This window comes from Phyllostomus discolor, chromosome 14, assembly GCF_004126475.2.
Source record: "Phyllostomus discolor isolate MPI-MPIP mPhyDis1 chromosome 14, mPhyDis1.pri.v3, whole genome shotgun sequence".
In the NCBI taxonomy this organism is placed as follows: Eukaryota; Metazoa; Chordata; class Mammalia; order Chiroptera; family Phyllostomidae; genus Phyllostomus; species Phyllostomus discolor.
The window spans coordinates 41,299,982-41,325,746 of NC_040916.2; the positions used below are offsets into that span (position 1 = coordinate 41,299,982).

General features: G+C 44.9%; 1 protein-coding gene across 1 annotated transcript in view; it reads left to right on the forward strand.

Moving 5' to 3' along the window:
- The first annotated feature begins 6,570 nt into the window (after nucleotides 1–6,570).
- Nucleotides 6,571–25,765, forward strand: part of CD101 (CD101 molecule) — a 40,533-nt gene continuing 21,338 nt past the window's right edge. The window contains exons 1-4 of the mRNA XM_028503143.2: nucleotides 6,571–6,901; nucleotides 15,747–16,127; nucleotides 17,653–18,066; nucleotides 23,971–24,357. Of these exons, the coding sequence (XP_028358944.1) occupies nucleotides 6,859–6,901; nucleotides 15,747–16,127; nucleotides 17,653–18,066; nucleotides 23,971–24,357 (1,225 nt within the window). The 5' untranslated portion in view covers nucleotides 6,571–6,858. The remainder of the gene's footprint in view (nucleotides 6,902–15,746; nucleotides 16,128–17,652; nucleotides 18,067–23,970; nucleotides 24,358–25,765) is intronic.

Genomic DNA, 25,765 nt, shown 5'->3' on the forward strand with positions numbered 1-25,765 from the left:
ACGTAGCGGAGGAGGAGAAGGAGGTGTGGGCTCCGGGTTGGTTGGTCTGCGCAGGAAGGCGAGCTCGCAGGTGAATCATGTTCTTTCTCCAGGAACTGGCTGGCCTGGGAGGGGCAGTCTCTCCCGAGTCAGCAAACCCCTAGATGTCAAAGAAACAAAAAAAAAAAAAACAGAAAATACATGGACATGATGAGTACACTCTCAGCTTGGGGTCTGTATACCGCCCAGGTACACCTGAGCGGCTCAGCTCCATCTAGGGAGGGGGCGCTCACCTGAGTCTTCGCTGTCCCCTTTGTTCTCTGACCTATTTGTCAACAGTGCCGGTTACTGTGGTTACATAAACTCATCGAATAGCAGATACACCAATGAGATATGAGTGCCAGCGAACGGGGTGCTGATAAAAGTACACTGAATTCTCGGGAAAGACGCAATAAAGACAAATTGCTTTTTAAAAAATGCTGTCAATTTAGGTCCAGACAAAACAACTCTAAAAAGTCAGGGGGATGATTACAGAAACATGGAAGGATTCTGTCCTCCGCTGGCTTCACAAATGCTTTTTTTTTAAAAAGTCTTACTCCATTCTAAAGAAATCAAGCCTGAGAGTTGTAGAAAAGACATTACAGGTTTGGTTTATGCAAAAACGGGACAGGAAACCCCAGACAACAGCCCCGCACTCAGGAAAACCTGGGCTTGTGTGGAGATTGGTGAGTGAGTTTGTTATGTATGTGGTTGAGGTGAAGGTAAAACGTTAGGATACTCAGGAGTATTTTTGTATTTCCCAGCTCACTGGACGTTTTCTGTTCATGGTTCAACCAACAGCTCCTAACTGTGTCAGACAGTGGACATCTGCCGTCACTGTCCCCATGCTTCTAGTTGAGGAAATTGAGGTTTAGAGAAATTAAATAAGTTGCTCACAGTGTGAACCCAGATCTGATCCCAAAGTCTGTACATGTTCTAAATCTCTCCACCAGTGGCAGGGACAGAGTATGTTAGGCATTCAGTATTTCTTAATAAGATAGATGAGTAAGAACAGGGCCCTGCCCTCATGAAATTTATGATCTTATAGGAGAGGGAGGCAGGTACATAAATCATTTTATAACATATAATAAGTAAAATTATAGAAGTTCACTGTCATAGCACAGAGAAGGGAGTGGGGAGCCCTACCTAAGGCTCACCTTCCAGAAGGTTCTGGCTCCACGTGGTGCCTGCTTGAAAGCCGGAAACTGAGATGGAGAAGAGACCATTGCTTTGGCAGTGGCGGGGGACCCTGAGACCACTCAGGAGATGGCTGGAAGGAGGTCCGGCCAGCAGCTTCCAGGATCTCATGGGAGGCATCAAGAAAGGTCTCACATGGGAGATGCAAACCGAGATTTTAAAATCTTTGAAAGAACGGGCATTTCCCAGGTAGGAATGGGGCGAGGTTCTGAGCAAAAGGCATAGCATTTGCAAAGTTGAAGAGGGAAATGATGGTAAGACATATTCAGAGAAATACAGTGGTTTTGTGTCTGCAGGGTGAGGTGGTGGGGGAGTCCCCTCGGACCAGTGTGTCAAGGCCAAGTCTAAGAGTTTGGACTTGATCCTCTGGAAATATCTGGGGAGCCATTGAAAAACTAATCAGGAGTGTGCATGGCTATGTGTGCATTTGAGATTATGCTGGCAGCTGGGGAGGTGGGGACAGGCAAGGCTGCAAGATGAATCCAACTGCGCTAGTCCAGGTGAAAAACTATACTCAACTGTGACAGCAATGGGTAGAAGGAATTCCTAACAGGCATATCTCGGAGATAAGGCGGGTTCAGCTCCAGGCCCTGCAACAAAGCAAGTGATGCCATAAAGTGGTTCCTCATCTTTTTGCTGGTAGAGGGTTTTGCTTTCAATACATAAAGAATGCAATGTCTGTGAGGTACAATAAAGCAAAGCACCATAAGACGAGGTGTGCCTGCAAATACTGTAGGAAGAACTGATAGAATTTGATAACTGGATGTGAAGCGTGGAGCCAGCCGCGGGGCTGGGTGGTATCGGTGCCTTCAACCACAGTGGACAGTGCAGTGAAAGAGAAGTAGCAGTTTCAGCTGGAGACTCAAGCCTGAGTTTCCTGCGGCGCCTTCCAGTGGAGATGTTCCACCCTAGCTAGGTAAATGGTCCCGAGCTTTAGGGGGAGGCTGGGGGCGGAGAAACTGATATATCTGTGATGGTGTGCAGATGAGGGACCTCAGAGGAGCCAAGGGCTGACGACAGAGCCCTGGAGAAGACGACGTCAGGGCTGGGCTGCCAACGAGGGCCCGGCGGGAAGGAGACTCAGAAGGGGGTTCTGACGGGGTGAGGGAAAACCCTGGGGAAAGAGTGGAATCAGAGGAGGAAGCAAAGAGTTCTAAGCAAGTTTGTCAATGGCGGGCGATGCCTGGTGTCACAGAAAGACCAAGTTTAGACAGAGCCAAACCGTGTCCACTGTTGTGACCCTGGACACCTGGATGGGACCAAGCCAGACTGCAGGGGGTTGAAGTGCCAGAGTTAGGAAACCCAACGGTATGGAACACTGGGAGACGGAAGTTGGGAGACAGAAGGGGCATGGAGGGAGTTTAAAATCAGGGTAAGGGGGTGTCTGTTTAGCAGGGTGGGAAGCCCCTGAGCCACTGCGTGGGCCCAGGAAGCCATGAATGGGCACGGTATCTAAGGGGGTAGGAGGACCTAGAGCCCAGGTAAAGGGCGCTTCCTCTCTTCAAGGCCTATTCGGAGCCCCCCATCTTTTTTTTTTGTTCTTAACCAGGTCTGGTTGTCCCTTAATCCCTGATAGGAAATTGAAGGAAGAGCCCTTCCCCAGGGAACATTCAGAAACAGCAATTGGCCTAGGGATCCCGTGTGTGGCTCGCTCCTCTGCCACGATCCCCATTCCCCACCTCCTGCTCCCCACCCCATCCCTGGGCCCCCTCCCCCTTTGCCTCTCTCTGCCTGTAGGATTCAAGTTCAGGCTCTTCCCCCAGAGGCAGGAAGAGTTGCCACCCACCTGGAGAAACTGTTCAGCCTTGGTTAAGTAATCATCAGCTCCTGATGAAGCTGGGTCAGTGGGAAGTGAGGGACCTGGGCATTCTTCTCTATCATGGGGCCCAAGTCACACCTGGGTGCACCTGAGGCCTCAGTTTCTCCCTCTGTTCTTTGAGGCAGTTGACAAAGGTCATTTGATCCCTTCCTGTGGCATCACTGCTTGGTGTCCCATACGTGTAGACACAAGGCTCAGCCCATACACTTTGGCAAGTCCCAAGCCTGCAGGGCAGCCATGACCCTGGCCTGAATGATAAGAGCTCAAGTAGGGAAAGGTGCAAAATCATGGTCAGCTTCCTGCTGACACACATTCTGCCTTCAGAGAGTCACGAATGGCAAGCTGGAAGGTAGCATAGAAAACACGGACTCCAAGTAAGAAGCAGCCTTAGAATGCAGCTGTGTCCTAGCCACACACTCTTGGCTAGGTGAGTTGATTCTTCTGAGCCTCAGTTTTCTCATCTGCAGAATGGGGTGAGCAATGCCTATCACATAGTGATCTGGGGAATCCTGTAAAACTGCACATGTGAAAGCTCCCTGCTTAAATATCGGTAGTTCTCGGGCCTAAATTCTCAGGGTAGGAACGCACAATGGGTGCAATTTCCGATTCTGCAGAGTTAATATTCGAGCACATCACATCAGAAAAAAACTGAAAACATCTCTTTTCATTAATCTTCCAGGACCTGAAATAGGGTTTTTCTTTTTCTGTAGTACATTCCTGTGTTGCTTTGTCTAGAATGGGCCCCCTTCCGCCATCCGAGGCAAGAACTACATTCCTTTCAGCTGATACAATGGCAGTGCACCGATTCCCAAGGTAGTAGAATAACGCTCTCTCTTGCCGGCTCTATTTTTTCTTTCTCTTTTTTTTTAACCACAGAAAGCTGCTTTCGCCCCTAGGAAAAAAGTGCCCTCACTCTGTGCATGTTAAATTCTGGCAGAAATGGAGCCACGAACACGGAAACAAACAACAAGGGGCGGCAGCCGGGAGTGAGACGTCGCGTGCTGTTTACTTGGTTGCGTGCAGTTCAGGAATGCAGGGTGCTCTGTGTTATGGGGAATGGTTATCTCTGCAGTCAGTGCTGGTTTCTGAAAGAATTCCCCTTTCAGCGCACTTGGCAGACTATTTATCACTCCTTTTACAGTTTCCGTCACTAAAGAGAGAGAGTCTGTGAAGCCATCTCTTGCATTGGGACTTTGCCATATGACTTGCTTTGATCTGTGAGACGTTAGCAGTCGTGATGCAAGAGGAAGCTTTAAAAAGTACTGATGTGTTTCCCCTAATTCTTGTGGACCCCTAACACCATGAAAACGTGCCCAGGCTACCGTCCTAGAGGGATGTGAGGGGGACCGAAGTCAAGGTCATCCTAGACCATCAGGCTCTTGCCAGCAGATGCATAGGCTTGTGAACAAAAATAAGTGTTTGCTGCTCCACGCCACCAAAGTTTGTGTGGTTGTTTGTTACACAGCAATAACTAACTGAGGCAGTGTGTTTGCCTGAAGTTTTGGTGCCTGGGGGCAACCCATGACTTGAACTGAAATGGTGAACAAATTCTTGTACTTCGGGCCACGGTGATATTATATAGTTAGCCATCTGGAGAGGTAGTTCGAGATCTCCATTCTAGGTAAACTGCCCTTTAATTGTTCCCTACATACAACCTTCACACCCCTGTCTCTGTATCTCCGTACATAATTTCCTTTCTCCCTCCTGCAGCGTCCTTCCCTCTCTCCTCTGCCTGTGTAAATTACAAGAGATCTCCGAGGACCTACTTAAAACCAGCCTTTTCTGAATGACTGTGGCTGCCCTCTGCCTGCAGTGATCCCTCCAGCTATTAATTCATAGGGTATTTCTCATCAGAACCATAGTTTGGACACCCAACACATGCTCCTCATATGGCTACTGTTTCTTATCTACAGTTGTTCACTAAACTAGATTCCAAGCTCCTGGTGGGCAGGGCCCATCTTCCCATTTTTTTTTAACCCCCCAGCTCCTTTTCCCATGGTCCTTAGATATTCTCTTTCCCTCCTTCAAATATCCGTATCTCTTTAGTTGCATGTAGTATCTTTTAGGGGACCTCACCTAATTTTCCCTGTGTGATAGCCGGTCATGTTCTTTTTTTTCTGCTCACCTCCACCATGCTGCACTGTCACAAATGGGGGTTCCTAGACCAGAGGCCCCACTTTAATTCCACGTGCATCTCTAGCACCTGGTAAGGTGCTGCTCCTTCAGCAGGTGCTCCAGTATTCGGTTACTTCTTCGTCTGTCTCCCCTCTGTGCATTTATGTTAAATGCCCTGATTCAGGCCCTCATCATCGCTCATACAGAAAACTGTGAAAGGCTTGCAAGTGGCCCTGTCTCCCTTCCTTCCTCATCTTTCAGCCACGCAGCAACACGCAATATGGAATTCATTTTTTTAGGAAAATCTAGCCAGACCATTCTCCTGCTACAAAACAACACAGAACATAACAAAACAAACAAAAACCCCTTTTAACAGCACCCCCTTTCTGTGGGGTGAAAGCCAAGCTCTTAGCATGCGTGGCCCACTAAGATCTGCCCAGCCTACCTCTCCAGGCCCTTCTCCCTTCACACCAGCCTCCACCTTTACCCCAACAGGGGGGGCACGGCCGGTGTGACCTTCTTCGTGCTGCACCGTTGCTGCCCAACTGTACCTGACCCCTTCCTCCCGAATGTTTCATTTGACCAGCCCAGCCCTCCTACCCAGCCCTTCTGCCCACCAACTTCCCCCCGTTCCCTTTCAGTTTCAGATTGATCGCGATGGTTTCAAGGTGGCATTCTGGTTGTCTGACCAAGTGGCAGTTTGCCGAGAAGCAAGGCTGAGTTGCTAACACCTTTGTAGGAGCACAGCCTCGCACCGCACCCAGAGCACAGAAGCACTGAAACAGCGTTGGAAGACTGGATGTGTCCAGGGATCTGCCTGAAGCAGACCGGTTCTCCCTTGGCCTGTCTGAATGTAGGCTCGACCGAGGGAACTGGCGTCCTCAGTGAGCTCGCCCCTTGTCTTCTAGGACTAGAATGGGATTAAGTTGGCCAGAGTTCCGCGCCAGCTTCTAGACACGCCCCCACCATCCTTGGTGCCCAGGCCCACACTGGGCAAAAGAAGTTTCCTTAAATGTCAAATGATGGTAGCTTATATATATTGAGCACTTAAACTAGGTACCAGATATTGTATATTGTTCTAAGTGTTTTAAGTAAATTGGTTCATTCGATTCTCACAGCGATCTTACAGGGTACATGAACTATTTTACAAATGAGGGTTAGAAAAGGTTAATAAACTTTTCTAAGGTCGCACGGCTATTAAACAGAATCTGCGTGCAAAGCCGGGCAGCCTGTCCCAAGGGCCTGCCATCGTCACTGTCGCCGTACGTCTCCCCAGGTTCGTGTTCTGCCACTTCTCAGTCCTTCCTTCTCCCACGCTGGGAGGAGAGGTGGGGGCTAAATATATATATATATATATATATATATATATATATATATATATATTTGTTTGATTTTTAAAAAATTTATTGTTTGCTTAAATTCCCATTTGAATACCTGCTGATGCCTATGTGGCCCGGACGAGGCCTATATTTTCTCATTTTTATCTGTGTAAACATATACTTACCCATGAAGATGACTTATATACCCAAATTGGAGCAATTAGCAAAGAACCATGATGCAAGCAGTTGGCTTTTTGCAAGCCCTCTCTGTTTCTCAGCGGGCTGGAAACCACTGCTTCCTCTCTGCCTTCGCAGCGAGACCAGAGCGTTTGTCACTCGGCTTCTGAGCGGCTCCACCGACGCCACCCGGAAAGGCCTGTGCTGGTCCGAATGGCACGCATCTCGTGTGTGGCATCTTTCTTTCTCTTTCTGAGTAAGTGTCATTATTCTGCATGTTCCTCTTGTCACTGGGGCTGTTGGGTGATGGAACAGGGCAATTTGGTCTCGACATGAAAAACCTGGCCACACGTCTCTGGTGCTGGCAGTGATTCCTGACTTCTGTCTGCGATGCCAGATGTGTGCTGGCTCTGCCTTTCCCCTGCCTTGCCGGGCTAGCCCATCCCCGGAGGTAGTAAGGAGCTTAGCTCCCCAGGCTGAGACGTGATCTTAAGGTTTGCCTGATGTCAGAGCTTGACAAGGGAAGTGTGCCCTGGGGATGGAAGGAAGAAAGGTCAGGGAAGCACTTAGTAGTTTGAGGCTAAGCTAAAAGGAGGTTCTGGGCTTCACCTGGGCTGAAGTGGGAGTTGACTAGCGAGAGACTGAGAAGGGGCAGGGAGAGTCACTTGGCTTTGCTGAGAAGCATATGCAGGGGCCTCAGCTAGTGCAGGGGTGTTTGTGCATGCCGGAACATGGAGGTACGGGGTGGGGGAGGGCGAAATTTGAAGGTAAACGGGAGAACGGATGAACTGGGTGGGGAATGGCATGGTTCCAGAGCAGCTAAAGCAGGGAGCAGGTACTGTTTTGTGCTGGGGGCACCTTTGCCATCTGGTAAAGCCTGCAGACCCATCTCAGAATAATATCTTAAGTGCATAAAATAAAATACAAAGGATTATGGGGGAATCAGTCATATTGAAATGCAGGCATCAAGATATTTTTAAGTGGTTGGTGATGTAGTCATTTGTTTCTTTACACATTCCATAACAACCTACAGATGGTCTGTTAACCACCAAATTCAAAGCGGTAATGAATAGGAACAACATTTCAAGATACCTGCAGCAAGTGTGATGTGATGTGAAAATATTTACGGTGTGTTTCTACATTCATGACTGAAGGAAATACTAAATTTCCAGGAAGATCAGTGAAAATATAAGAGTAGGGTTCCCCACCCCCACCCGCCCCCGCCACCCAGGTTTATGGCCCCTTTAATCCCATGTGTGGCCCAGGCTGAGGGCTGCTTTACAGAGACAGGACTGGGTGAGCACAGGGGTTTGAATGACTGGAGGGAGCCCCAGCGGAACTAGAGCAAATTATAGCCGGCGTGACCAGGGCTGCGGCTAAGCACAAAAAGCGTGCAGCATTCAGCCAAGGAGGTACCTAGTAGACATTGGTTTGAGTTCAACTGGGCTTGTGATGCAAGGGACATTGGAGAGTGTGAGGCGAGGGTCAGATCGGGGCTGGACCGGGTGAGAGGTGGCCTGTAGGAAAATCACTAGGACTACATGCTGGGTGATCGGTGTCCACTGAACTGGCCTGGGAGGTGTTGATGGCTAGTGGGGGAGGGCTTGCAGGGGAGGGCTCTTGTTTGTGCTGTTCAGTTGTTTGAGTGTGATGCTCTAGTTGCAGGGGTGCCCAACTTTTTACATCTCTGGGCCACGCTAGAAGAAGAGTTGTCTTGAGCACACATTAAGTACACCAACACTAATGAAAACTAAGGAGCAAAAAAAAGGTTTTAAGTAAATTTACGATTTTGTGTTGGGCTGCATTAATAGCCATCCTGGGCTGCATGCGGCCTGCAGGTTGCAGGTTGGACACCCCTGCGAGTGTATGCACTTTGTCGGTTTGGGGCGTGTGTTTGGCTTGTGCGTAGGGGAAGCTGGGCTTATATTGGGCAAGTCAGACAATTGCAAATTCTGTCTCTGTCTGTCTGTCTGTCTGTCTCTCTCTCTCTCGGAGCATGCTGGAAGTTCTGGGGAAAGAAAGTGGTAACCACAGTTCAGAAAGTTCAGAAATACTGGCATCTTTTCTTTAATCCACTTAAACAATGGCCTACTCTGGGTTATATACAGGGTCTGGCAGAAATAATGCCTGCTTGAGTGTGGGTGGTAGGGTAATAATACAAGTGTAATAATTTATAGTTTTAATTTGAACATTTCACCTACAATGTCCTATGGTGTGTTTGAGTGTGATACGGTCCTGTTACAGAAGCACACGCTTATGATTTTGTAATAAAAACTTTATAATAAAAAAGGGGCATTATTTTGGTGCTGGACTGTATATTTCTTTCTTCTAAATTCTGACTCATCCTCACGGCCAATTTTGTACAGAACCACAGTTTTTATGTGAAGAACACATAAATCAGGAAGTAACTTGAAAAAACTTCAGAAGCCTGCTATTGGTCATCACAGATATTGAGGGGGGAATGAAAGGAATTAGGCGATGACAAATTGATGGATTGCATTGTTTAGCAAAGATGTGCTTTGTCCTCATTTATTTATATTTTTAGTAAACATGAAGACCCATGAATCCTGTTGTATTGTGCTAGATGAGGTCAGTGTCACGGATGAATGAGCTCCTGGATCTAGCCCATAGTTTTGCATACTTGGTCCGTCACCCCTCCCCCTAACTAGATGCCCTACAAATAAAAGCCATTAACATGGGAGGGTCCTGGGGTGGGGATATTGGTTGTTTTACTGAAACTGTATTCAGTAAAAAAAATCCACAGAATTATGGGTGGAAGTTCTTCCAGCCTCCGCGCGTATAGGTTTTTGTATGTGTAAAGAAAAGAAGGGTATGTTCTCTAGGCAGGGTTGCTATTAGGTGGAATCATTCGAAGCTGCTGTTTTTGTTTATCAGAAATGGTCAGATATGAGCCACTTTATGTGGTTCAACCTAAAGGCTTCCATTCTGGAAAGGCTTTGCCCTACTGGAATGGCAAATTTGGCCGTTCCAGTGATTGTTTTGAAAAAGCCAATACTGTTGAGGAATTCTTCGTGTTTCAAATGCATGAGTCCGATATGGTGTGTCGGCACCACGCTGTGTGCCCACCGGTCAGTGAGACCCGCAGCTGCTGTGCAAGGGAATCTAACTGCTCCATCAAAAGAGGAAGCAATGGGACAGCCCTCCGAGGTATTTTGCTTGTTAGGAGGAGGAGGAACATGTACTGCACACCCCACAGAGAATATGTTTGTAATCAAGTGCTTCCGCGTATGATTGCAACGCGTAGACATTTCAATTGGTCTCTTTATTCCTTCCGACTTCAAAAATACCTGTGAAACCTCTACGTGATGTCTTCTGCTTTTCTGAGAAAGCGGTACCATCCCAGTCGTGGTCTTGACCTCACACCTCTACAGGAACTTACTTCATCCTTTCTCGGTTGTCATCTGTCTCTCAGCGGTCCCTGCGTCCAGCCCGACCCTCCGTGCTGCTCCCTACCCAGCAACTCTCCAGCTGCCATCTTATTCCTCTTCTTCCCTTCTCCATGAACCTTCTTGAAGGACTGTATTTTTCTGTGTATAATGCGCACCTTTTGCCCAAATTTTTGAGGGAAAAGTAAGGATGCACATTATACCCAGGAATTAGTACTGAAACGTGGGTGTGCATTATACATAGCAAAATACGGTAGTTTACACTTCCTCTGTTGGCTTCTGACCCTTGAAATCTGCTGCTTCTGCTTGACAGAAATCTCTTCTACAAAGGTCTCCACGGACACCCTCATCATTACACTGAAATGCTTTGCTTTCCCTTTAGACTCCTCAGCCTCAGCGGCAGTCCGCAGGGCTGACGAGCCCTTCCTTATTGGAGCGTTTTGCCTCCTTTGGTTTCCACGTCACTGTCCTGGCTGCCCTTTCATCTCCCTAACTCCCTTCAATAGGCCTCGTTCCTCATCTAACCCCCTAAATAAAGAGATTTCCTAGTAGTCCCTCTTTAGCCCTCTTCCTTATATTCCCTAACACTTCCCAATATTACTGTATAACCGGCTTAATTTGCATCCCTAGCCTAGAGCTCTCCCTAGCTACAAACAAGCATTTACACGAAGGCATGCGAAACCACGGAGACAGCCAGAGATTTGGCTTTTGCAAGTCTAGCTTCAACTGTGGCTTGAATATTTACAAGTTTTGACATTGCTAAATATGGAACTATCATAGAGTTCTTGAAAGGATGAAAATATACATATTTTCAAAGGGTTGAAGACTTTAAAGCACCGATATACATATTTAAATGTTTCCAAATATTTGCTAGATATCTTTCCTGTTTAGTCCATGAATGATCAAATTTAGTATTTCTGAGACTAATTGCATTATCTTCTTCCTCACCTTTGAACACACAACAGTAACTCTTCCTGATGTCCTTATTTCTGTTACACAGTGCCATTTTCCTCCCCATCACCCTCACAAAACCTGGGCATTATCTTGTATTTCCTCCTGCCTTCCACCCCTCCCCTCACTCTACCACCTCCAAGCACCCAAGACCCTGAAAAAGTAGATTTTTATCACCACAGTGACTTCTATTGTGTTGGTCAAAAAGTTTGTTGTTTTTTTTCTGTAAGATGGCTCTAGTACTGCTTCGTTGTCTTTAACTTCATTTGAAACCATTTTGTTAGATTGTGTTGTGACAGCTGTCATATCAGAGTGCACTTTTACAAAAAACATCACAATTGGTGAGTTTTTGTGTAGCCATTTTAATACTGAAGATTGAAGAAACTATGTAACATTTTCGGGGTATTATGCTTTATTATTTCAAGAAAGGTAAAAACACAACTGAAACATAAAACAGGATTTGTGCAATGTATGGAGAAGGTGCTGTGACTGATCGAATATGTCGAAAATGGTTTGTGAAGTTCCGTGCTAGAGATTCCTCGCTGGATGATGCTCTACACTCAGGTAGACCAGCTGAAGTTGATAATGATCAAATCGAGACATTAATTGAGAACAATCAATGTTATGCCATGCAGGAGATAGTTGACATACTCAAAATATCGAAATTAATAAAGTTATTGGTGAAAGTGAAAAGTGTGTCTTTCATTTTACAGAAAAAAATTAAACCAACTTTTTGGCCAATTCAATAAATTGTCGTCCCTTTCTTGCCATTCCTATTGCCTTTGTCACTTCTCTCCTGGGCTACAATAATGAGCTCATATCTGTTTCCAGTTTCCATCATCCTACACACAGCCGTCAGGTTAATTTCCCTAAGACCTTTCAGACACTTCCAGTGGATTTCCCATGGCCTAATCAATCAAGTTCAGACATTTAATCATGAAAGCCAAGTCCTTCGTGTTCTGGACTCAAATGTCCTACGTAGTCTTACCTTCTTCTGTTAATTAATCTTCATGTGGCCCGTCCCCTAATCTAACTGATTACTCCCTATTTCCTTTAACAAGTCTTTTGATTCCCACTTGTTCAGTCTCTTCGTGAAGTCGGGTTACCTAAGAGACCCTGTCTCCCCACTTAAATTGTCACAGTCTTTTCAATTCCCTAAAGTCCATTTCTAACACTGTCTCTTTTATAAACCTGACCTATTTCCCTCCTCAAAAAATATAATCTCTTCTTGCTTCAAATTCCTAAAAGCATTTTTATCGTATCTCTCTATGAGGACTATTACCCTACTTGACCAAAATATAAAATTTATAAGTCAGAGATGATCTCAAACTCATCTTTGTATCTTGGTTCCTGAAGCATCAGAAATACTGTTAGTGGTTGAATAAATACTTACTGAATTGACAAATAAAGCCGGAGAAAAGGAAATGCTAGTTTTCACAATAAAATGTTCTAAATGCGGTTCTAAATGCGGTATACCCATCTCTCTGAAAAGCCATGCAAAATGGTGGTGTTTCCTAGCTACCAAAAATAATGTGGTGGAAACATGCCCTGATATAAACAGGTTAGTGGTACCTCAGAAACCATATTTTTTAAAGACATTTTTATTGTGAAGTATGACACAAAAGATAAGTTAGTGGAACATAAACGTGCAGTTGAACAAATAAGTGAGGAGTAAAGTCTGTGTAATGACTGCCCAGGTCAAGAAACGGGTAGAACGTTGCCAGGTCTCTGCAGCACCCACCACCCTGCCATGCGCCCCCCTAGATCAAGGCTCCCCACCCCACGCACCGTCACTTTTCTGCCTCACGGTAACCACTTCCTAGCTTTTCTTTCTCTCTTTAATTTTTTTTTTTGCCCTGTATGTTTGCATCACTGAACAATACAGCATAGTTTTACCTGTTTTAAAACTTTATAAAGAGTAGAATCACTCTCTGTATGGTCGAAAAGATTCAAAAGTATTTTGCATCTTTTATTAAACATGGTTATTCATATTATTGCAACTAGTTGCATTTATCCACTTTAGCTTCTGTTTTTAATCCTCACTCAAGGATATGTTTATTGATTTTAGAGAGAGAAGAAGGGGGAGAGAGAAAGCGAAACATCCATCAGTTGCCTCCTGTACCCGCAACCTAGATATATGCTCTGACCGGGAATTGAACCTGCCACCTTTTGTTGTACAGGGTGATGCTCCAACCAGCTGAGCCACCTGGCAAGGGCCATCCACTTTCATCCCTGTATGATATTCCAGTTCATGCATGCACTGAGTTCACCTGTTCTACTGTTGATGGACACATGGAGGTCTCTAGTTTGCGGCTGTAATGAACAGGACAGCGGTGAATGTTCTTTCATGGGCAGCCTGGCGCATAGGGCACAGGGTTCTCTAAGATACAGGTGTAGGGCTGGCTGGCTTTGACGAAGGTGTTCCCAAATCCCTCTCCAGTGGAACTTTTTTTGGTAAGCAGTAATTTAAAATTTTCTCAGCTGGTCTAACTTCTTTTTCTAGGCATAATACGAATATAAAATAAATAGAAAATTGGAATTTATTAATAAATTAGTGTATTTTAAATTATTACCGGAAATGTGTACGTTGGCTGATTGGTCGGTTGGATGTTTGCGTGAGTTTTGCATTGAGCATATACATGTGCGGTTTGTGGGTGACTGTATCAGGTGACCACTTACCCTCTCTGCCCACTTTTTGAGGCTCCTTCTCTCAGAATTGTTTTCATTCCAGAATTTCTATCCTCGGCCTTAACATGGTCCCTGTAATGCTCTCTCACTTTCTTCCCCTTCAGTCTCCTTCACTCTTTGTCCTGTAGAGTCATAAGATTCAACAGACGCTCTGCTTCTTTCATATCTTCCTATAAACCCCCATTCTGTTCATTCCTTCAGACCAGCTCTCCCAACCTGTGACCTCTCCTGCTGTCTCTCCACCTTCCCCTCCCACTGGCCCTCAGCCCTGGGGAAGGATCTAGCTCACCCTGTGGCATCTCTGTCATCTGGTCTTTGTTCATTCTGTAATACAAACTAGCCCTTAAAATGACCATAATAAATAAACATTTTAATTTCTGCAGAATGCTTGGTTTTGAAAATATGTATATCAGAGAACATGTTTCCATTGGCAGTGAAACAGCGCCAGAACATAATGTTCGATTAAGCCTCGGTTCAGAAACCTCGGTGGTTGAGTACTGGTTAAGAAAGAATTCAAAGGCAAGACTCAAACTATAAGAGAAAGTTTATTTAGAAAGTCACAGAGGTAGAAGAAATGAGCTGTGGGAGAAATGGGCTCAGGAAGCAAGTCACAGAGGCAAAAGAAGGGCCCTCGGAGCTTGGGGGTGGTGTAGGGGTCAGTGAGGGGAAAAGGGAGGGAGAGAGAGAGAGAGAAAGAGCCAGAGAGCCGCTGGGTCCTCCATCCTAAGGGCTTTTAGAGATGGGGATCTTAGGAGAGGTCCCAGAGGAGGTCCTCAATAGAATATTCATCAGCTTCCCAGGTGTGTCCTTTCAGGGTCATGGTCTCCACTGATAGGTCAGCACCAGGGCAGGGGTTCATTAGTCAATGTAGCTGGTCCTGATGTCAGCCATGGTGTTGCCCTGCCTAGCCTTGATGCTTTTCTGGCCCTGGAGCTAAAACATGGCCAAGGTCTAGATGTTATCTCTAGGGTTTAATGCTTGAGGAAGTGGTCATGCAAGGGCTTTTATATGAGGCTATTTTTTGGCCCTCTTTGTCTTTGGTCTAAGGGGGTCTACCATTTGACTGTTGACACGAAAATTCAGCTGATATGACAGATCAGCCCCAAGACTAGCAATACAATAAGGGAGGAAAGGTTACCCCGGGGGCAAGGTCCCACCCTACAGTTGTCCGTTGCTAGGCACCCAGGGCTTTCCACCCTGGTGACCTTTCAGTACCTGGCCCATCATTCCTACTGGACTCATACCTGTCATTATCTTGTCTAACTTCCCACCACATTATCATTTAATAATGGTTTCTCCTTTAAATCTAATACATGAGGTTTGTCCCAAAAGGAAACATTCCACAGTGGTCCCAACTAAAAATTAGGGGTAAGGGAAGAACTAAAATAAATTCTGATTCCAGATCCTGCTAGACTTGACAGTCATCTTTATGAAGCTTTTCAATAAAGCTGTAGTGGCTCTTTTAAAAATTACAAAACAAAAATCACTCCTTAGTATAGAAAGGAAGTACCACTGTCTCTTCAGATGCTAATTTTAGCTGACATTACATCAGATGTGGCCAAGAGCTGCAAATAGTTCCAACCAACCCACAGGCGAAAGCGTAGTCCCCTGGGCAGCACTGGAGACTTTGATCTCTTCTATGAGAAAAGCTACCTAAGACTTTGAGGCTTAAAGAAGTGCCCGCTGAGTTTTCCCAAAAACTAATGGAAAGGTGAATCATCATACATATCATACATCATATTTACTTTAAAATAAGTGCACTTGGATAAGCAGATGTGTGTCGTGGTAGAGACCATGTTACATGGATGAAGCTAGACTTGTTTTTAAGAGACTAGAGATTACAATGGAAGTTAAAGTTATAAAAGAACAATTACCTCATCAAGCCTTTCTTCTGCTCCTTGGCCTGCAGAAGGTGTTGAACATTTGGGTTGATTATAGCTAATAACCCATGATCTCATTTACTAGAATTGTAATATAGGGAGCTGCAGAAGGTGGCACATTGGGAACTGGGACACTAATCTATTTTTATTCCCCTTTCTTTCTCCTACTTGCAAGCTAAGGTCAGCATTGGCCAGAGACAAGTAACAGTTCAGAAAGGACCGCTGTTTAGAGCTGAAGGCTACCCCATCAGCATTGGCTGCAATGTCACTGGCCACCAGGGACCTTCCGAGCAGCATTTCCAGTGGTCTATTTACCTGCCAACAGCTCCAGACCAAGAAATCCAGATCATTAGCACCAAAGATGCTGCCTTCTCTTATGCAAAGTATGCAGGACGCGTGCGAAGCAGGGAAATCTACGTGGAGAGGATCCGAGGCAACTCAGTCTTGTTGCACATCTCAAAGCTCCAGGAGAAGGATTCCGGAGAATATGAGTGTTACACTCCAAACACCGATCAAAAATACTACGGGAGTTACAGTGCGAAGACTACTCTCAATGGTAAGCCATTTGCCCTCCTCTGCTAGCCCACCCGAGAGGGAGACCCCCCATCCTCACAATACCTGGCGCTGTGACATGGCTTTATATTGTGCTGTTTGCTTTGGCATAAGATCCCACGTTTCCCTCTGGGTAGTTTGGAGATTTGTCACAAGGAGGTATTTCTTGTTTTCTAACATTCTCAATTTTTCCAATCAACATTGCCATGAAGATTGAGATAGGGTGTGGTCTTCCCAAAGCCATGTCTTCCGCTACCCATAGATGGATAATAACAACAGCATCGGTCAAAGCTTTGAGAATTCTCACCATGTTGTGTCTCCTCTTGGAGGCAGAACTTTCACTGGATAAGAGCTGGTATTGATATGACAGGTGGTAGGTCATTAACTTGGAAATGCTTCTTTTCAAATTACCGTTCTCTAGCATATTTACCTGAAGGGAGAGGGTAACAGTTCTTCAGTTACCATCTTGTCCCTTTGCCTGTAATATCTTACCACTCCCTTTTCAACCTAGCAAACTCCTACGTATACATCAGAACCCAGTATAGATGTTACCTCTGCTGTGGAACCTGTCCTGACTGCCTTGGGCACTTTGCCAATCTTTGTTTCCTCTTGATGCTCTACTCACACCACTAATACTAGCACTCACCCATTTATGTGGTGATTCATGTGGTAAATGAGCCTCTCATACCTCACTCTGAGCTCCAGGAGAAGGGAATGTTTATCTCAGCTCTTTGCACAGGGGCTAGCCCTGAGTAGATGCTCAGTCAATATTCCCTGATTGAATCTAAACGTTGCCTTCCCCCAAGCTCAGGCTGTGTGACTTCTTGCAGAGAATGATAAGGTTGTAGGACAGTTATCAAAACTTTTGGCCCTGGCTGGTGTAGCTCAGTGGATTGAGCATGGGCCTGTGAACCAAAGGGTCTCTAGTTCAAGTCCCAGTCAGGGCACATGCCTGGGTTGTAGGCCAGATCCCTACTATGGGGTGTGTGAGAGGCAACCACACACTTATGTTTCTCTCCCTTTCTTTCTCCTTCCCTTCCTCTCTTTTTAAAAATAAATAAATAAAATATTTTTTAAAAAACTTTTGTAAGGTTGCATTTTGGCTCTGAATGGCAGATAATGACAGATTGCCTCAGAATTTTATTTTATAAAGGCCCAAGGAAGTGGCGTGACTTGCTCCAGTTCATATAGTCAAATAGAGACAGATTTAGGGTCAGAATGTAGGTCGTCTAGCTCCCAGGGCTTTTCCCCTTTAAAAGTTCTGTGTCCAAGTAACAAAATTGGCCACAGCTCATGCTAAACATGTAAAGTTGGGGTCAGCACATCAGTGAGCCATCGGCTTTGCTGCGTTCCATCGGCTGCATGTGCACGGATGCTGACGCTTGTGTCGGCAATAGGGACTCGGGGCTACTAGAAAAGAAACTCGAAGCGTGTATTTAGAGCTGAAGGGTCAGGGCACCATCTTTGTCTAAGGAGGCCAGTCTGATGGATGTGGGGCCAACCAAGTCTTGTCATTTCTTCTCTCCCAGTGATTCCAGACACCCTCTCTGCCACCATGAGTCCCCAGACCCTCAGGAAGGAGGAAGGTGAGCCGTTGGAACTTACCTGCGAGGCAGCCAAAGCCACCGCTCAGCACACCCACCTCTCTGTCACCTGGTACCTGATGCGGGATGGACAAAGTCCAGCTACCGAGATTATTTCCCTCTCCAGAGATTTCATGGTGATACCCGGCCCCTCGTACACAGAGAGGTTCAAGGTCAGTGATGTGCGGCTGGACAAGCTCGGGGCCGCCACCTTCCGGCTGTCCATGGGGAGCCTTCGGCCCTCAGACCAGGGCCAGCTGTTCTGTGAGGCGACTGAATGGATTCAGGACCCGGACGAGGCCTGGACTGCCATCACGAAAAAGCAGACAGAGCAAACCACGCTGAGGGTCCAGCCAACAGGTAATGATCTCAGAAAATTCATTGATTTTGCCGGTAGTGGTTACTTACGGGGTAACTTGTTTTTGTCCAATCTTTTCTTGAATCTGAAAAAACTTGTTTAGGGAGCTTGAGTAAATTTTCCTTTTGACACCTGGGAAGTGTAAGTAAAAGGGAGACATTAAGGTTTTTTAAAAAATTGTTTATGCTATTACAATGGTCCTGATTTTCCCCCTTGTGCCCCCCTCCCCCAGGCCCCCCCCCCCACAGTCAACCCCACACCGTTGTCCATGTCCATGGGTGGTACATGCAAGACATTCAGTTTTCGGCTCCGTCCACAGGAGGGATTGTGGGGGCTGAGATCTCTGGAATGGTTCAGTAAATCCTACAAAACAGGCTGTATGCTCTGCCTAAGGTCACCCAGCCGCTGAGGGGTGGAGCTGGCCTTTGAGGACAGCTGTGTCCCGCAGACACCTGGGCCTCAGAATAACTGTAGTGTCCAGTGTGAAGTCTCGTCTCAGTCAGTGGTGGGATCTCCTTTCACCCGACCCCTTTTCAACTTGCAGTGGCGTCACTCTTCATGATCCATTGGCATTGCCATCAAAATTCGGCTGCAATTCCAGGTCTCTCTACACAGGCTTTGGTGCAGTAAGAGCAGCTCACTAAAGCCATTTATATTCATGCTGACAGCAGCGATCCAATGGATGGCCACTGAAGTCTGTCTTCCTTCTTCCCTCCCTCCCTCTCCCTCCCTTCCTTCCTTCCTTCCTTCCTTCCTTCCTTCCTTCCTTCCTTCCTTCCTTCCTTCCTTTTCTTTCTAGCAAGAGTGTTATTCTATTCCATTAACAATCATCCTGTTGGTGCCCTGGCCAGTGTGGCTTGGTTGGTTAGAGCATCATCCCATAACTGAAAGGTTGTGGGTTCAATTTCTGGTCTGATCATATATTTATGTTGCAGGTTTGACCGCCCCCAGCCTCCCACCCCCATCCAGGGGAGGACCATCCCCTTTTCAGGCATGTATGAGAGGCAACCAGTCAGTGCATCTCTTGCACATTGATGTTTCTCTCTGCCCCTCCCTCTTTCTCTAAAACACAATGAAAAACTGTCCTCGGATGAGAATTAAAAAAAATTGTCCTATTGGACTTAAGTGTGCAATTTATAATCAGTGAGCCCTATGGGGACATATCAGATGTGCTTTTATTTCTCTCTCTTTGGAAACAATTGTTTTAAATGTAAAACAGTCTGTATTTTTTCTTTAATTATTTTGAGTAAAAATTATATGTGTATATTTAAGAGGTACAACATGATGTCTTAACATATGTGTGCATTGTGAAGTGATTACTGCAATCAAGCTAATTAACATACTCACCCCCTCACAGAATTACTTTGTGTTTGTGTGTGAGTGTGTGTGCATGTGGTGAGAACGCTTAAAATCAGCTCCTTCAGCAGACTTCTTTTTTTAAATATATTTATTGACTATGCTATTACAGTTCACCTAGTATTTTCCCCTTTGCTCCCCTTTACGTGGTACCCCCATTCCCTCCAGCAATCCTCCCCTCAATTCATATCCATGGGTTGTACATATAAGTTCTTTGGCATCTCCATTTCCTATACTATTCTTTACCTCCCCCTGTCTATTTTGTACCTACCATTTATGCTTCTTATTCCATGTACCTTTTGCGACATTCTCCCTCTTCGCCCTCCCAACTGATAACCTTCCATGATCTCCTACCTATTATTCTGTTCCTGTTCTGGTTGTTTGCATGTTTTGTTTTGTTTTGTTTTGTTTTAGATTCAGTTGTTGATAGTTGTAAATTTTTTCCCATTTTAATGTTCATAGTTCTGATTTTCTTTTTCTTAAATAAGTCCCTTTAACATTTCATATAATAATGGCTTGGTGATGATGAACTCCTTTTGCTTTACCTTATCTGGGAAGCACTTTATCTGCCCTTCCATTCTAAATGATTGCTTTGCTGGGTAGAGTCATCTTAAGTTACAGACCCTTGCTTTTCATCACTTTGAATACTTCTTGCCAGTTCCTTCTTGCCTGCAAGGTTTCTTCTGAGAAATCAGCTGACAGTCGTATGGGAACTCCTTTGTAGGTAACTGTCTCCTTTTCTCTTGCCACTTTTAAGATTCTCTTTTTATCTTTAACATTTGGTATTTTAATTATGATGTGTCTTGGTGTGGTTCTCTTTGCAGTCAACTTGTTTGGGGCTCCCTGTGCTTCCATGTCTATTTCCTTCACAAAATTAGGGAAGTTTTCTTTCATTATTTTTTCAAATAAATTCCCAGTTTCTTGCTCTTTCTCTTTTCCTTCTGGCCCCCTATGATTCAGATATTGATACATTTGGAGATGTCTCAGAGGCTTCTTATTCTATCCTCATTTTTAAAAATTATTTTTTCTTCTTGCTGTTCTGATTAAATGCTTTGTTTCTTCCTTATGTTCCAAATTGTTGATTTGACTCTCAGTGTCATCCCCTCCATTGTTGGTTCCCTATAGATTTTTCTTTATTTCATTTCATGTAACCTTCATTTCTGCCTGGGTCTTTCTTATACTGTTGCCATACTCAATGAGTTTTTTGAGCATCCTGATAACCAATGTTTTCAACTCTGCATCTGATAGGTTGGTTATCTCCATGTTGTTTAATTCTTTTGTTTTTTTGGGGGGGGTTGTTCTGCCCTTCAATTAGGCCATATTTCTTTGTCTCCTCAATGTGGCAGACTCCCTGTGTTTGTCTCTGTGCATTAGGCAGAGCTGCTTTGAGTCCCTGTCTCAGTAGTGTGGCCTATTGTAGAAGGCACCTGTAAATTGTGTGGCACAAAGCCGTAGGTGATCGCTAGGGCAGGGCAACCCGTTTCACCACTTTGTGGTTCTGTTGAGGGGCAGGGGAGCTCCAAGAGGAGACAGTGCTGCTGCCTAGCTTCTGGAGTTGTGCCCAGGAGAAAGCTGTCTCCTGGCATTCGCCCCGTTTCCAGTCATTTCACTTTCTCCCTGTATGCCACTTGTGCTCTTCCGGCTGTTGCCCTGTGCTGATCCCAGAGGGGGTGGATCTGCATAAGTCCTAAGTCAATGTGAGTGCTTTAAGAGGAATCCCTGATAATCCTGCAGTCTCTTCCTTTGCCCCAGTCCCCACTAGCTTTTACAGCCAGAAGTTATAGGGGTTTATCTTCCTCGAACTGGAACTCTAGGCTGCTGGGTGGTCTGTTAGGGGGCTTGGCTCCCTTGCTCCTGAGGTATCCCTCCCAATTTTTATCCACCACACATGAATATGGGACCACCCATTCTGCCACCTTTCTGCACCACTCCTGGGGCCCCAGGCTTCTCCGTGTCTCTACTCCTCCTACCCATTTAGATGAATGTGGCTTCTTTATATCTTTGGTTGTCAGACTTCCATACAGCTCAATTTTCTGACAGTCCAGGGATCACCTCTTTGTTTTGTAGTCTAGTTGTCATTTTTTCTGTAGTTGTGCAAGGTGCAAAGATGTGTTTGCTTATGCCTCCATCTGGACCAGAAGTCCTTTAGCAAATTTCAAGTGTACAATATAGTATAAATAATTGTAGTCACCGTGCTGTACATTAGATCTCCAGAATTTATTCATCCTGCGTAACAGAAGCTTTGTACCCTTAGACCAACATCTCCCCATTTTTCCCCTCCCCCACACCCCTGGCAGCCACCATTCTACGCTCTGCTCCTATGAGTGCAATGTTTTTAGAATCCATGTATAAGGACCTGTGAGGTCCTGCAGAATCTGTCTTTCTGTGTCTGGCTTATGTCACTTAGCATAGTGTCCTCTAGGTTGATTCATGTTGAAAATGGTAGAATATCCTTTTTTCCTTGCTGAATAACACTCCATTGTGAATATATGCTACATGTTCTTCATCTGTTCATCTATAAATAGACACTTAGGTTGTTAACATACCTTGTCTGTTATGAATAGTGAACATGGGGGTGTAGATATCTCTTCCAGACACTGATTTTGTTTTCTTTGGCTATATACCCAGATGTGATACTCTCCAATTTTTAATTTTTAATTTTTTAGGAACTTCCATACTGTTTTCTATAATGGCCATGCCAATTTACATTCCCACCAACAGTGAACAAGGGTTCCCTTTTCTCCACATTCTCACCAGCACTTGTTATCTTTGTCAGCCATTATCATAGATGTGAGGTGCTTTCTCACAGTTTTAATTTGCATTTCCCTAATGACTAGTGATGTTGTGATCTTTTCATGTACATGTTGGACACTAGTATGGAATGTCAATTGAGGTCCTTTGCCCATTTTTAAAAATCAAATAATTTGCTTTCTTACTTATATGTCTGGGGTATTAACTCCTTATCAGATATATAGTTTGCAAATATTTTCTTCCATTTTGGAGACTGTCTTTTCACTCTGTTGATTATTTCTTTTGTTATGCACAAGTGTTTTAGTGTGATGCAGTCTCACTTGTCTATTTTTTGCATTTTGCTGTCTGTGCATTTAGGGCTCAAAAATTATTGCCCAAAATTAATGTTGGGAAATTTTTCCCTTCATTTTCTTCTAGTAGTTTTATAGTTTTAGGTCTTATGTTTAAATCTTTACTACATTTTGAGTTGACACTTAAATATGGTGCAAGATAAGGGTCCAACGTCATTCTTCTGCATGTAGATATCCAGTTTTCTCAACACCTGTTATTAAAGAAACTGTCTTTTCCCCACTTTATGTTCTTGGAACTCTTATCAGAGATCCATTGATGTAAATGTGTAGATTTATTTCGGGGCTCTGTTCTCTGTTCCATTTGTGTATATGTCTATTTTTACAGCAGGACCATCCTATTTTGATTACTGTAGCTTTGTAATATTTTTTAAAATTGGTAAGTGTGATATCTCCAGCTTTGTTCTTGCTTAAAATTGCTTTGGCTAGTCAAGGTCTTTTGTGGTTCTCTGTGAATTTTATGACCATTTTTTCTATTTCTGTTTAAAAAAGAAGCCATTAGAATTTTGATAGGGATTGCATTGATTGTTGTATTGCTTTGGGTCATATGGACATGACATTTTGACATTATTAATTCTCCCAACACAGGCTATCTTTCCATTTATTTGTGTCTTCTTCTATTTCTTTCATCAATATTTATAGTTTTCAGTATACAGATTGTTTACCTCCTTGTTTAAATTCCTAGGTATTTTCTTCTTCGGATGCTATTGTAAATAGGATTGTTTCTTAGTTTCTTTTTCTGATAGTTCATTGTTAGTATGTAGAAATGTAAGTGGGTTTCTTTTTCAATATTGATTTCGTACCCTGCAACTTTACTGAAATCTTTTATTATAATACTTTTAACAGTTTTTGGTGGAGTCTTTTGGGGTTTCTACATTTAAGATCATGTCATCTGCAAACTGACAATTTTACTTCTTCTTTCTAATTTGGATGCCTTTATTTCTTTTTCTGACTAGTTGTTCTGGTTAGGACTTCCAGTACTGTACTGAATAGAGGTGGCAAGAATGGGCATCTTTGTTCCTGATCTTACAGGAAAAACTTTTCACTGTTCAGAGTGATGTTAGCTGTGGACTTGTCTTACATCCATGAGCTTTCAGCTTAGGAAAATGCCACTTGATATTTTCAGCCAAAACATAGAGTGAGAAGTCACAATTTACAGCAATTCAACATAGTATAAAAATCACATTACTGTATGCTTTATACATGTATGTATATATCCTGCTTAATAGGATTGCATTCAGAAAACAGGTATATTGTTCTTTTGTGTGAATTAGGAAAGAGTCAAGGGCGTTTTTAATCCCGGGCATTTCTTTGGCTAACCTGTTCCTCAGACCTGAGCACCCACATGACATCCAACGCCTGCACCATCTTTATGGGCTAACCCCTCTCTCTGCTGCTGCTGGGGCAGATGCAGTGGCCTCTCTAAACACCTGCCTTGCTTTTGTTTCCTAGTGAGGGATTTTCAAGTCAGCATTACAGCCACCAGCACGTTTGCTGAAGGGAAACCCTTAGAACTGACGTGCCTGGTAGTGGGCAGTGGCCAGGACCCACAGCTTCAGGGCGTTTGGCTCTTCAATGGTGTTGAAATGGCCAGCATTGATGCCGGCGGAGTTCTGCATCTGAAGACAGACTACAAAGACAGAGCGAGTCAAGGACAACTCCAGATTGCAAAACTAAGCCCCAAGGCTTTCTCTCTCAAGATCTTCGCTGCAGGGCCGGAGGACGAAGGTGCCTACAGGTGTGCCGTGGCGGAGATGGCAAGAGCTCAGTGGGGCTCCTGGCAGGTGCTCCAGAGAAAGCAGTCACCAGACAGTCGCGTGCACCTCAGGAAGCCAGCAGGTAGGTGAAGTCGGGACCAGACACAGTGGGGCTGCTCTCAGACCCTCATCTTCTTTCGCCCAGGATGCCTGGTGGACAGGATGCCTGGTGGACACAGTGGAGGTCCCCTGAAGAGTGAGGTGTCAGTCGGGTCACTTTGAGGGGGAATAAAGGAAAGCACCCAAACTAGCCCAAGGCCTGAGTCCTACTCTTGAGCCATTAAATGGGTCATGGCTGTGGATACACCACCGTATTCTCCAAACCTCAGCTTCCTCAAATGTAACATAATGACATACAATTAGACTGTCCTTAAGTCCTTTCTTGCTATCTTAGATTCTTTTATTGTATTTGCCATCAGCTCTCAGTTTTATACACTGGGTTTTTCTTCACGCAGAGCACACCTGTATGAATGAAGTCCTCAGTCTTCTTTAGTTGTGTGTGTGACGTGAGTAAGTTAAAAGGGAAAAGCTCTATTTTGCCTTCTGCCTGGGGTGTAGACACCCACATTACTGCCCCACGCTCTTCTGACATCTCTCAGGTGCCCTTTATCAACCATCTCTTATCTTCACCTGACATGGGGGCTGGCCCTGAGTCTTAGTTCGGCATCAAAGCATGGCTCAGAGCGAGGAATGAGGAGGGAAATGAGAGTGGGCAGGCTCTGTTCCCTGCATTTTGCTGTGATGGAGCGAGATGCCCATCCAATGGGTCCTAGTATCTGTAGGCATGACACTGGACAGGCCGCTCAGCCGTCGTTTAGTTTATGAAGGTTGGGTGACCTTAAACATGTTGGAATAGTCAGAGTTTTCTGTGTGGAGAGAAAACAGACCCATACACAGCCAATGCAGTGGTCTCTCGGTGTCTGCAGGCAGGTGGGTCCAGGGCCCCCACGGACACCACAGCCCATGGCTGCTCAAGCCCCTTATATAAGATGGCATAGCGTTTACATGTAACCTATGCACATCCTCCTGTCTACTTTAGCTCACCTCTAGATTGCTTAGGATACCTGCCACAATGTAAGTGCCATGTAAGTGGTTGTTATACTGTATTGTTTAGGGAATAATGACAAGGGAAAAAGTCTGTACATTTTCAGGACAGATGCAGCTGTCTTGGGCCTAACTGCATAGTACGGGTCAGCAGCAACGTGACCTTGAGTGCGTGATGTTTCTGACGCCCGGCTGGCTGAGTCCGCAGATGCAGACCCAGTGGCGATGGAGGGTTGGCTGTGTGAGGTCTCTGGGCTGAGTGTTAAATTCAAAGTCTAGAAAGATTAATTTGTCCAAAAGCAAAAACAAAAACAAACTAAAAATAAAGATACCCGTGTTGTACTTGCTCCCCGGAGGCATCTCCACAGATAGATACATGTCCCTTTCATGCTTTTCTTCGCCTCCCCATTTGCTAAGAGTGGAGACACAGAAGTCTTGGCCTGGAC